General features: G+C 48.2%; 1 protein-coding gene across 1 annotated transcript; it reads left to right on the top strand.

Moving 5' to 3' along the window:
* The first annotated feature begins 4,451 nt into the window (after positions 1-4,451).
* On the top strand, positions 4,452-10,810 carry LOC136677214 (histamine H3 receptor-like). The gene is made up of 3 exons (XM_066654682.1): positions 4,452-4,860; positions 7,595-7,761; positions 9,432-10,810. Exons 1-3 carry the CDS (start codon positions 4,503-4,505, stop codon positions 10,323-10,325), a joined length of 1,419 nt encoding a protein of 472 aa, XP_066510779.1. The 5' UTR covers positions 4,452-4,502; the 3' UTR covers positions 10,326-10,810.
* The last annotated feature ends 580 nt before the right edge of the window (positions 10,811-11,390 follow it).

The following is an 11,390-nucleotide window of genomic DNA, read 5'->3' as shown; positions in this document are numbered from 1 at the left end:
ACATCCAGCTTTACAGGAAAAACAATGAACTTCATTACCTTTCCCTGCTACATCAGGCGCGAAAAACTAATCAAAACACATATCAGTGAGAGATGATGGGTGGGTTCAAGCACAAACATGCACAGTGTTCTTTTGAACCGGGTTTATTCCGTGAGAGAGAAATGTAGAGAACACAGGACCGAAGATTAAGAGTTTAAGGTTAGAGTGAGAAATGCTTCACTATCATGTTGAAAACCTCAACAGCGCCCCAGGGGCCCTTTATATTGAAAGCCACAGGGTAATGAAAAGTGCTGCTAGTTCAGTGGACATACCATTCAATTATGTGATGACTGACCCATGTAAAAGCTGTCAAACCTCTACTGAATCCTATTTGTTCATAGCAGCAGCACGCCATAATCCAGCTCGATCAGACTCGCGGACACTCAGATATTACCCAGCTATTAAAGTAACACTAGGTAATATTTTTACCTTAAAACTACAGCTACAAAATTATTGTGACGCTCCACTGAACTGTAATGGAGAGAATAGAGCCTCTGTTGTTGCTACTCTGAGCTCAGCACTGCAGAAACTACACTATGTAACTTTTGGAGGAGGGTAGGAAACTATCACCCCTTCCCTCATGATTTTGGGACAGTGCTGTAAATGTGAATTACACTCTGTAAATGTATTGGAAGGCCAGGAGCAAAAATACCAAATCTTTCTGTGTCTGTGAGGAGTGTGGTGTGTTCTCTCTGTGTCCTCCGGGTGGGTTTCTCTGGGTTTCCTCCGGGTGACTGTCTGTGAGGAGTGTGGTGTGTTCTCTCTGTGTCTGTGTGGGTTTCCTCCGGGTGACTGTCTGTGAGGAGTGTGGTGTGTTCTCCCTGTATCTGCATGGGTTTCCTCCAGGTGACTGTCTGTGAGGAGTGTGGTGTGTTCTCTCTGTGTCTGTATGGGTTTCCTCCAGGTGACTGTCTGTGAGGAGTGTGGTGTGTTCTCTCTGTGTCTGTATGGGTTTCCTCCGGGTGACTGTCTGTGAGGAGTGTGGTGTGTTCTCCCTGTGTCTGCGTGAGTTTCCTCCGGGTGACTGTGAGGAGTGTGGTGTGTTCTCTCTGTGTCTGCGTGGGTGACTGTGAGGAGTGTGGTGTGTTCTCCCTGTGTCTGCGTGGGTTTCCTCCGGGTGACTGTCTGTGAGGAGTGTGATGTGTTCTCCCTGTATCTGCGTGGGTTTCCTCCAGGTGACTGTCTGTGAGGAGTGTGGTGTGTTCTCTCTGTGTCTGTGTGGGTTTCCTCCGGGTGACTGTCTGTGAGGAGTGTGGTGTGTTCTCCCTGTGTCTGCGTGAGTTTCCTCCGGGTGACTGTGAGGAGTGGGGTGTGTTCTCTCTGTGTCTGCGTGGGTGACTGTGAAGAGTGTGGTGTGTTCTCCCTGTGTCTGCGTGAGTTTCCTCCGGGTGACTGTGAGGAGTGTGGTGTGTTCTCTCTGTGTCTGCGTGGGTGACTGTGAAGAGTGTGGTGTGTTCTCCCTGTGTCTGCATGGGTTTCCTCCGGGTGACTGTCTGTGAGGAGTGTGGTGTGTTCTCTCTGTGTCTGCGTGGGTGACTGTGAAGAGTGTGGTGTGTTCTCCCTGTGTCTGCATGGGTTTCCTCCGGGTGACTGTCTGTGAGGAGTGTGGTGTGTTCTCTCTGTGTCTGCATGGGTTTCCTCCGGGTGACTGTATGTGAGGAGTGTGGTGTGTTCTCTCTGTGTCTGTGTGGGTTTCCTCAGGGTGCTCCTGTTTCCTCCCACGCTCCAAAAACACACAAAAACATGCATTTGCAAAATAGTAACTTTACATGAGAAGGAAAATCTTTCTTAACATCCTGTGGAAGTCAATGTAAAAAATAATATTATTTTTTCAAGTAATTGTGGAGCATTTCTGTTGGTCCATTCATCGCCAAAATGGAGACACGTTTTCCTTTAGACAGCTACAATATTGTTATGGAAACCAGAAGTAAGTGGGTGGAGCTACACCATCCAAATGGCAAATTGGTTTTCTTCAAAGGAACTCTAGGTAAGATTTTATTCTTTAGTCCGCCCCCACACCCCACCCCCGCAGTGTAATTCATATTTACAGCACTGTCCTGAAATCAAAATGGAGGGGGATGGAGGGAGGTGGTTTCCTACCAATCTCCAAAAGTGACATAGTGCAGTTTCTGAAAGCCGTGGCCTGGTGGATAGGGAACTGGGCGTGTAACCAGAAGGTTGCCTGTTTGATCCCCAGTGCCAGCAGGTCATGACTGAAATGCCCTTGAGCAAGGCACCTAACCCCCAACTGCTCACATGGCTAGGGCTAGGGCTGCATGTGTGCTTACTGCCCCCTAGTGTTCAAGAGTCTGTGTAAATGTGTGTTTCACTGCAAGAATTGGGTTAAATGCGGAGAATAAATTCTTCTGTGTGCCGCACAGAACTATCTTTAAAAAAAGGACTGTACACCTCGCACAATGTCCTAACTGCAATCGATGTGAGTGAGCAGCAACAAAAAAACAGAAACCTCCTGTTATAATCGGCACAGCTGTCTACATCTGCCACGAGCGCCAGTGTGCAGTGACACGCTGTTTTTGATGAATTTTAAGATTGTATTTCTGATGCGTCGTGCTGCTCCAGTAGCGTACTCCAGCCGTTACAGATAAAGTCTGAAGCTGTTTTCTGATTGGTCAATGGTCCTGACACTCAGACTAAACACTTGTGGTGAAGACCCAGCTGGGACGAGTCGTGCTGCTCTGCCGTGTCTCGCGCTGATTGTTTGTCATTAGGACACTTTCACAATTAATACAGAGCTATTCAGTTCAAATTAAATGAGGTCCAGTGTTTGTGTAAATGTGTGTAATCACGCGATGAGGTCTTCACTGTTCTTCTGCTGCTGTAGCATCCAGTCATCCATTTATTCATCCATCCATCCATCCATAATTCACCATTGTGATCAGTCATCCATTCATCTGTCCATATTAGTCCTTTGGGAGAATCAAACTACCCATCCATCCATCCATCCATCCACCTTTCTCCACTGTTATCATCCTTCCATCCTCCATCATCTGGGAGCACGGTACATCTTTATGAGTGAAGACTGAACAGGTGTGTTTTGACTGGTTTATGTTTAAGTGTCTGAACACGAAAACAGAGCGTGACCTCAGGTCTTCAGAGAGTAACAATCCACCACTGCCTCGCTGAAAACAACAGACAGCCTCTCCCTCTGTCTCTCTCTCTCTCTCTCTCTCTCTCTCTCTCTCTCTCCCTCTCTCTCTCTCTCTCTCTCTCTCTCTCTCTCATCACTCTGCTTCTCTCTCTGTTACATCTCAGCACTTTGCTTCTGTCTCTCTCTCCGTTACATCTCAGCACTGCTTCTCTCTCTTTCTCTCTCTCTCTCTCTCTGTTACATCTCAGCACTGCTTCTCTCTCTTTCTCTCTCTCTCTCTCTGTTACATCTCAGCACTCTGCTTCTCTCTCTGTGTGTGTTACATCTCAGCACTCTGCTTCTCTCTCTGTGTGTGTTACATCTCAGCACTCTGCTTCTCTCTCTCTGTTACATCTCAGCACTCTGCTTCTCTCTCTCTGTTACATCTCAGCACTCTGCTTCTCTCTCTCTGTTACATCTCAGCACTCTGCTTCTCTCTCTCTGTGTTACATCTCAGCACTGCTTCTCTCTCTTTCTCTCTCTCTCTCTCTCTCTGTTACATCTCAGCACTGCTTCTCTCTCTTTCTCTCTCTCTCTCTCTGTTACATCTCAGCACTCTGCTTCTCTCTCTGTGTGTGTTACATCTCAGCACTCTGCTTCTCTCTCTGTGTGTGTTACATCTCAGCACTCTGCTTCTCTCTCTCTGTTACATCTCAGCACTCTGCTTCTCTCTCTCTGTTACATCTCAGCACTCTGCTTCTCTCTCTCTGTTACATCTCAGCACTCTGCTTCTCTCTCTCTGTGTTACATCTCAGCACTCTGCTTCTCTCTCTCTCTCAGTTACATCTCAGCACTCTGCTTCTCTCTCTCTCTCAGTTACATCTCAGCACTCTGCTTCTCTCTCTCTCAGTTACATCTCAGCACTCTGCTTCTGTCTCTCTCAGTTACATCTCAGCACTCTGCTTCTCTCTCTCTCAGTTACATCTCAGCACTCTGCTTCTGTCTCTCTCTATCTCTCTCATTACATCTCAGCACTCTGCTTCTCTCTCTGTTTACACTTCAGAAATCTGCCCCGTCTTTTTCTACTTCTATTTTAGTATAAATCCAGTATAAAGCACTGCGCTGTGTCCCCTCAGTATCTCTCTCTCCCTCCCTCACTCTCTCCTAGTTCCTCCCTCCATCGTCAGGACCTCAGCACTCCGTTCCTCTCTCTCCCTCCCTCCCTCTCTTCCCCAGTATAAATCTCTGCTCTCTGCCTCTCCTTCCAGTTGTAACTCTCTTTCCCGTCTCTCTGTCTCTCTCTTTCCTTCTCCATGCGCGCGGAGTCCCTGTGCGCTGCTGTCCGCGAGCTCCGGTTACCGGGGCAGTGATAGTGATGCAGTCTGCGCTGCTGGCCGTGGCGCGCGGGTTCGGGATGCCCACCGCCGCGTCCTCGAGCTGGAGGTCCGGAGACCCTCAGCTCTCCAACTGGTCGGTGCAGGAGCGCGCGAACGGCACGGCGGCCGGAGAGCCCGGGGTGCTCGCGGGGCTCGCGGAGCTGGACAGTCGGCACGCGCAGTACGGACACTTCTCTCAAGCCGTCTCCGTGTTCCTCGCGGTGCTGATGACGCTGCTCGTGTTCGCCACGGTGCTCGGGAACGCGCTGGTGATCCTCGCCTTCGCCGTGGAGAAGAGTCTGCGCACGCAGGGCAACGTCTTCTTCCTCAACCTCGCCATCGCTGACTTCCTGGTCGGTGAGTGCTCTCTCTCTCTCTCTCCCTCTGTGGTCAGTGGTCAATAAAATTCACTTGACCACACTTTATCCCGTTTCTTTTCATGACTTTACCTTCTGGTCAGTGACTGCACCTCTCTCTCTCTCTCTCTCTCTCTCTCTGGTCAGTGATCCTCGCTCTCCCTCCATCATTTCTAGTCAGTGAGTGTATATCAGGCTTTTCATTCCTCTATCTCTCTCTGGTCACTGACTTCAGTATTCAGCCTAAAAAGAGACAGACTTTACTTTTCCCCCTCTTCCTCTTTTCTCTCTCTTTCATCCTGTATTCATCTTTTTCTCTACCTCTGTCCCTTTGGCTTCTTTCCATTTTCATGCTGTACATCTCTGGATCTCTCCTTTTCTCTGTCAGTTTATTTCTGTCTGTTCTCCAAGCTCCCGTGTGTGTGTGTGTTCTGGGGTGTGGTTCTGCAGAGCCAGGTTCTCCTGACCCGGTCTGGACCGTCAGGAACGCGTCAGACCTAAACTCTCCAAGAAGAGGGTTCTTTATTGAGGTTCTGTTTACAGCCGTGAGTTCTGTAGACCCTTAGTGAAACAGTCAGTTCTTCAGAAGGATGGAGTGTCTGTTATACACTCCTTAAAAGGGGTTCTTTAAAAAAGATTTTTAACAGAACCGTTTACATGACTGAATGGTTCTCGAGATGGATGGAGAATGTGTTGAATAAGGTTCTAAACGGCGATAAACCTGTTCTTCTGTTAAAAGTCTCTTCTTAGTAAAAGCCTTTTTGGTGCCATTTCCACGGAGGTTCTGTAAAACATACATTTCTGCACACAGATGGTTCTGGATAAATCTCATGACTTTTCATAGAAACAATGCCTTTATTTAAAAAAAAAAACACTGAAAAGACTGTGGTTCTCTAAGCATTTCTTTGAACATGGGTCCAACAAGTGTTCTGCTGTTGTTACGGTGTCCAGTTACTTCCCATACGCTCTTTAAAATGATGGTTCTACAAGGGTTCTTTAGTAAAGAAAACGGTTCTATGCAGATCCCTGAGCACTTAAAGAACTTTTTGTTTGATTAAAGGGTATTTTGCACCATGAGATTGATGGAGAATGTGCTATAAATGGTTCTACAATAGCACCTTTTAGGGAGGGGTTATATGCACCACCTAAAACGGTCCTTCTATTGTAATACGCTTGACATCGTAACAACAAAAGAACCCTATTTGGTGCCACATAGATCCCTTTTGTTAAATGGAGCTGGATAGAACCATCTACAGCACGTTCTCCATCAATCTGTAGAACCCCTTTCATGATGAAAAAAATCATGAAAAAAAGAGTGCTCAATGTTCTCTATAACCCCATTTTCTTTACTAAAGAACCCTTGTAGAACCATCATGTTTAAGAGTGTAGGAGAACCCTCTTTGGTGCTGCATAGATCCATATTCAGCACATTCTCCATCGGTCCAAACAGGGTCCTGTGGACAGCTGCATTTCATGAGACAATCAAATGGCTGACGCTAACACTGACTACAATCCTAAATAATATCCTCAGAGCACTGACTGAATGTTCACACTGATCCCTGAAGAGTGCAGGGGCATTCGGTTCAAACGACACCAGGTCCAGCTGCTTTCAGATCATAAAGTCTAAATAACCTCTTTCAGATGCCTCTACATCCATCCATTAAAATGTACAGCGTTTCGTACGGTTTCAGTGTTATTTAGTTGCGGCTTGTGAAGTAGTAGACGTTTAACACACACTGAATTTGTCCGGCACCCAATAAACAACAGCTCTATTCACCCTTATAAACTGGCACCTCCAAACGAACTCGAGACTGTCTCCAAACGAACTCGAGACTGTCTCCAAACGAACTCGAGACTCTCTCCAAACAAACTCGAGCCTGTCTCCAAACGAACTCGAGCTTGTCTCCAAACGAACTCGAGACGGTCTCCAAACGAACTCGAACTCGAGACTGTCTCCAATCAAACTCGAGACTGTCTCCAAACGAACTCGAGACTGTCATTACAGTAAAAGAAGTCAGAAGACAGATGGAGACAGAATATTCAGCATAAAATAAAAATACTACAGAACCATGAAGGACTCATTTTCTGTTCATAAAAAAAAATGTAAAAACTATTAAAACATTTAATATTTAATATTCATTCATTCATTCATTCATTGTCTGTAACCCTTATACAGTTCAGGGTCACGGTGGGTCCGAAGCCTACCCGGAATCACTGGGCGCAAGGCAGGAACACACCCTGGAGGGGGCGCCAGTCCTTCACAGGGCAACACACACTCACACATTCACTCACACCTACGGACACATTTTAATTTGTATATTTTCATTTCACTTTTTTGCATCAGCTTTCCTCATTTTGGAGCAAGAGGTGCTTTCCCCACGCTCATGTCCCTCGGGCTGTCTCTAATGAACTGGTCACTGAGTGTAAACGAACAGTGTGATTGGCTTAACCCAGTGAAGCTGTTGCTGTGTTAACTGGATTACACCACATGAACACGTATTTATCAAAAATATGCCCAGCTCCAGATCACTGTCTCAGTCCGGGTCTGGACCCAGCTCCACAGTTAGGTGTTAACTGAAAGGCAGTGTTCCTGGTTTTAAAGAGGTGTACAGTGGATTAAATGCACTGGGCAATTTACGCACTTTCAAAACGATAACCGCACTCACTCGTCTGGTGAGTCCTGTCCAAGCTGAAGAGAAGCTGAAACCCATGTGTGTGTCTGTGTGTGTGTGTAGGAGGCTTCTGTATCCCTGTGTATATCCCCTACGTGCTGACTGGAGAGTGGAGGCTTGGCAGAGGGCTGTGTAAGCTGTGGCTTGTGGTGGATTACATGCTCTGCACCGCCTCCGTCTTCAACATCGTCCTCATCAGCTTCGACCGCTTCCTCTCCGTCACCAGAGCGGTGAGTAGAGCACTGAGCCTACACCCGCAGTCACCAGAGGAGTGGGGGTTAGTCTCTGTAAGAGGTCTGTGGTGATAAATACCAGCACCTGATGTTTTAGAGAAAGACCTCCGTCTCCAAACTGCAGTGAAAGCTGTAGTTCACTCAGGTCTAGTCCTGGTCACTGACAGAAGGTCTCTGCAAAAACAAAGGGTAAATCAGGTTTACCACTGCTTCAGTTTCAAAAATCTATTTTTACCCAGAGTTTCATCTCCTAACAGCTTTGATATTTGACAGATCAACAGCCACTGCTAAATTTACATCTGTGAAATGTTTCCTAGTTTTCTGAGGCTGAAGAACATGTAGTTAATGGTTATTTTGACTGGAAATGATATAAATTCATGGTGGTCTCTGATTTTGCACAGTTTTAAAGCATTTTTGTGTCTACGTGTAATTTGAAATTCAAAGGTTGTGGGTTCGAGTCCCACTCTAGATGACTGTCTGTGAGGAGTGTGGTGTGTTCTCTCTGTGTCTGCGTGGGTTTCCTCTGGATGACTGTCTGTGAGGAGTGTGGTGTGTTCTCTCTGTGTCTGCGTGGGTTTCCTCCGGGTGACTGTCTGTGAGGAGTGTGGTGTGTTCTCTCTGTGTCTGCGTGGGTTTCCTCCGGGTGACTGTCTGTGAGGAGTGTGGTGTGTTCTCCCTGTGTCTGCGTGGGTTTTCTCCGGGTGACTGTCTGTGTGGAGTGTGGTGTGTTCTCTCTGTGTCTGCGTGGGTTTCCTCCGGATGACTGTCTGTGAGGAGTGTGGTGTGTTCTCCCTGTGTCTGCGTGGGTTTCCTCCGGGTGACTGTCTGTGAGGAGTGTGGTGTGTTCTCTCTGTGTCTGCGTGGGTTTCCTCCGGGTGACTGTCTGTGAGGAGTGTGGTGTGTTCTCTCTGTGTCTGCGTGGGTTTCCTCCGGGTGACTGTCTGTGAGGAGTGTGGTGTGTTCTCTCTGTGTCTGCGTGGGTTTCCTCCGGGTGACTGTCTGTGAGGAGTGTGGTGTGTTCTCCCTGTGTCTGCGTGGGTTTCCTCCGGATGACTGTCTGTGAGGAGTGTGATGTGTTCTCTCTGTGTCTGCGTGGGTTTCCTCCGGGTGACTGTCTGTGAGGAGTGTGATGTGTTCTCTCTGTGTCTGCGCGGGTTTCCTCCGGGTGCTCAGGTTTCCTCCCACGCTCCAAAAACACACGTTGGTAGGTGGATTGGCGACTCAAAAGTGTCCCTAGGTGTGTGTGTGTGTGTGTGTGTGTGTGTGTGTGTGTGCGCGCGTGTGAGTGTGTCGCCCTGTGAAGGACTGGCGCCCCCTCCAGGGTGTGTTCCCACCTTGCGCCCAGTGATTCCAGGTAGGCTCCAGACCTACCGCGTCCCTGAACTGGAAAAAGTGCTGAAAAAGCATGTGATCAGTTTGTTGTTCTTGATGATAATATTGTATCCAAAAGTATGTGACAGTTTGGTTTAAAGATGTTAGAGAACGTGAACATAACACATTGCCATATTACTTAATTTTAGATACTTTTTTTAATGTAACAATAGTTACCAAAGAATGATAAAAGATCAGGAGTGCTATAGCAGTGAAGTGATGTCACGTGTGTTTAGTTTGGTCTCAAAAGGCCAAGCTTTGTGAGCCCCGCCCCTGACCGTACCTGTGTGTTGCAGGTGAGTTACCGCACTCAGAAGGGCGTGACCCGCGAGGCTGTGATGAAGATGCTGTGCGTGTGGCTGGCTGCTTTCCTGCTCTACGGTCCAGCCATCATCAGCTGGGAGCACATCGCAGGGAGGAGCGTGGTCCCCAGAGGAGAGTGCTACGCCGAGTTCTACTTCAACTGGTACTTCCTGATGACTGCGTCCACCGTGGAGTTCTTCACACCTTTCATCAGCGTCACCTACTTCAACCTCAGCATCTACATCAACATCCGGAACCGCTGCGCTCTCCGGGAGGATCCCACCACCTGCCTGCGCCTGCGCAGCTGCGAGCCCAAGAAATTCGTCGGCGCGGATTTGCAGAGGGTGTTTTTCGTGCGTCCGGCCGAGGCCAGCAGCGTCGCGGACGTTCCCTCCAGGCCTCGCTGCTGTCGGCTCTCGAACGGCAGGGTCTCGGCCACCGAGTCCGAAAACGCAAACCGGAAACGGAGGGCCAGCACAATCCCAGATCTTCCGCCTCTGCAAGTCGGAGGAATGATGCAGGCGAACGATAAGCAGTGTCACTGCACGGATCACTGGCGAAAACGTCCGGACGCGTCGTCCAGCCTGGCCAGCCGCTTCCGCCTCTCCAGGGACAAAAAGGTGGCCAAGTCTCTGGCCGTCATCGTGTGTGTGTTCGGACTGTGCTGGGCACCCTACACACTCCTCATGATCATTCGAGCTGCCTGCCAAGGCCAGTGTGTCCAGCACTACCTTTACGAGATCTCCTTCTGGCTCCTGTGGATTAACTCCTCCATCAATCCCGTCCTCTACCCGCTGTGTCACACCTCCTTCAGACGAGCCTTCAGCAAACTGCTGTGTCCGAGTAAAATTAAAATCCAGCCCCAGTACATGGACCAGAAATACTGAGGACTGCAGGGACACAGGACTGCGCTTTGTTAATGTGCTGACGGTATTTGTGTCAGATGTTTAAGAGTCTCGCAGGGCCTTATCAAGAAGAAATATCTGGGGACAACTTTCTGAACATTTGAAACCAACACGGATACACCCCAGTTTCCCATGTTCCCTCGGCCCAAATAACCCCATGCCTTCATTCATTTAATGTCTAACCTGTGTATCATCACCCCCTACTTGGATTTCACACTCAGTGTTGTCCCCAGATGTTGACGCCACAGTCATGCCCCTGTGAGACCGCTGTTCAGTAAACTATCAGTATTTGTGCAGATGCTTTTGTTCCTAATGAAAATATTAATTTAAATCGTTTTATTTTTTAAAACAAAACCGAGGCTGTAATCTTCTTTGACACCGTGTGAGTTTTGTACCATCCTTTATCTCACTTCCTTTCATCCATCCGTCCGTCCTTCCGTCCTTGATTGATGTTTGCGCATCATGTTTCTATGAGAATAAACGTCTTTTTGGACCGATTCGGAATTTAATAAAATACGTTGTTGACATGGTGAGACCAGCTCTTCAGGATCATGTGCGTCTAACCTTTACCTTCCCAGGGGGGGCACATTCCACTCATTAGCACCCCGTGTGCCGAGAGGACCCTGGTTAAAAGGTCCGCGCCACAGGAGCCGTTGGGAGTTAAGAGCTTTTACTGAAGGGCACAAAGGCAGCGCACAGCAGGAACTGAGCAAAGTGAAGCTTTGCAAACGTCCTGTGCAAAAATCCATAGGAGCTTTTCACACGCCTCGGAAAAGAGAGTAACCGTGCGGTTTCTACACATTCACACACTGCGAGGCGACATTTGTGTCCAAACCGTTTTTTTTATAACCCAGGGGTGTACCACGGTGAGGTCGTTATACAAGCTGTGGGGGGAGGGGAAGTCAAGGTGTAACAGGTGCCCCCTATCACCCCCCACCGCAGCTCGTATCTAACACAGGACCACTGTCTGCACAACAGTTTCCATTTTATACAGGTGTTTAGAGACCATCTGACCAGTGTCTACAAGGGTTTTTGCGTATAGTGAAT

Source organism: Hoplias malabaricus, chromosome X2 (genome assembly GCF_029633855.1).
Source record: "Hoplias malabaricus isolate fHopMal1 chromosome X2, fHopMal1.hap1, whole genome shotgun sequence".
Classification (NCBI taxonomy): Eukaryota; Metazoa; Chordata; class Actinopteri; order Characiformes; family Erythrinidae; genus Hoplias; species Hoplias malabaricus.
This window is presented reverse-complemented; position numbering and strand designations above follow the sequence as displayed.

Excerpts from the sequence above, each read along its gene's own strand:
- LOC136677214 (XM_066654682.1), top strand. The coding sequence starts at position 4,503 with ATGCAGTCTGCGCTGCTGGCCGTGGCGCGCGGGTTCGGGATGCCCACC. Across the intron at positions 4,861-7,594 it reads CATCGCTGACTTCCTGGTCG|GAGGCTTCTGTATCCCTGTG; the intron begins GTGAGTGCTCTC and ends GTGTGTGTGTAG. Across the intron at positions 7,762-9,431 it reads TCCTCTCCGTCACCAGAGCG|GTGAGTTACCGCACTCAGAA; the intron begins GTGAGTAGAGCA and ends TGTGTGTTGCAG.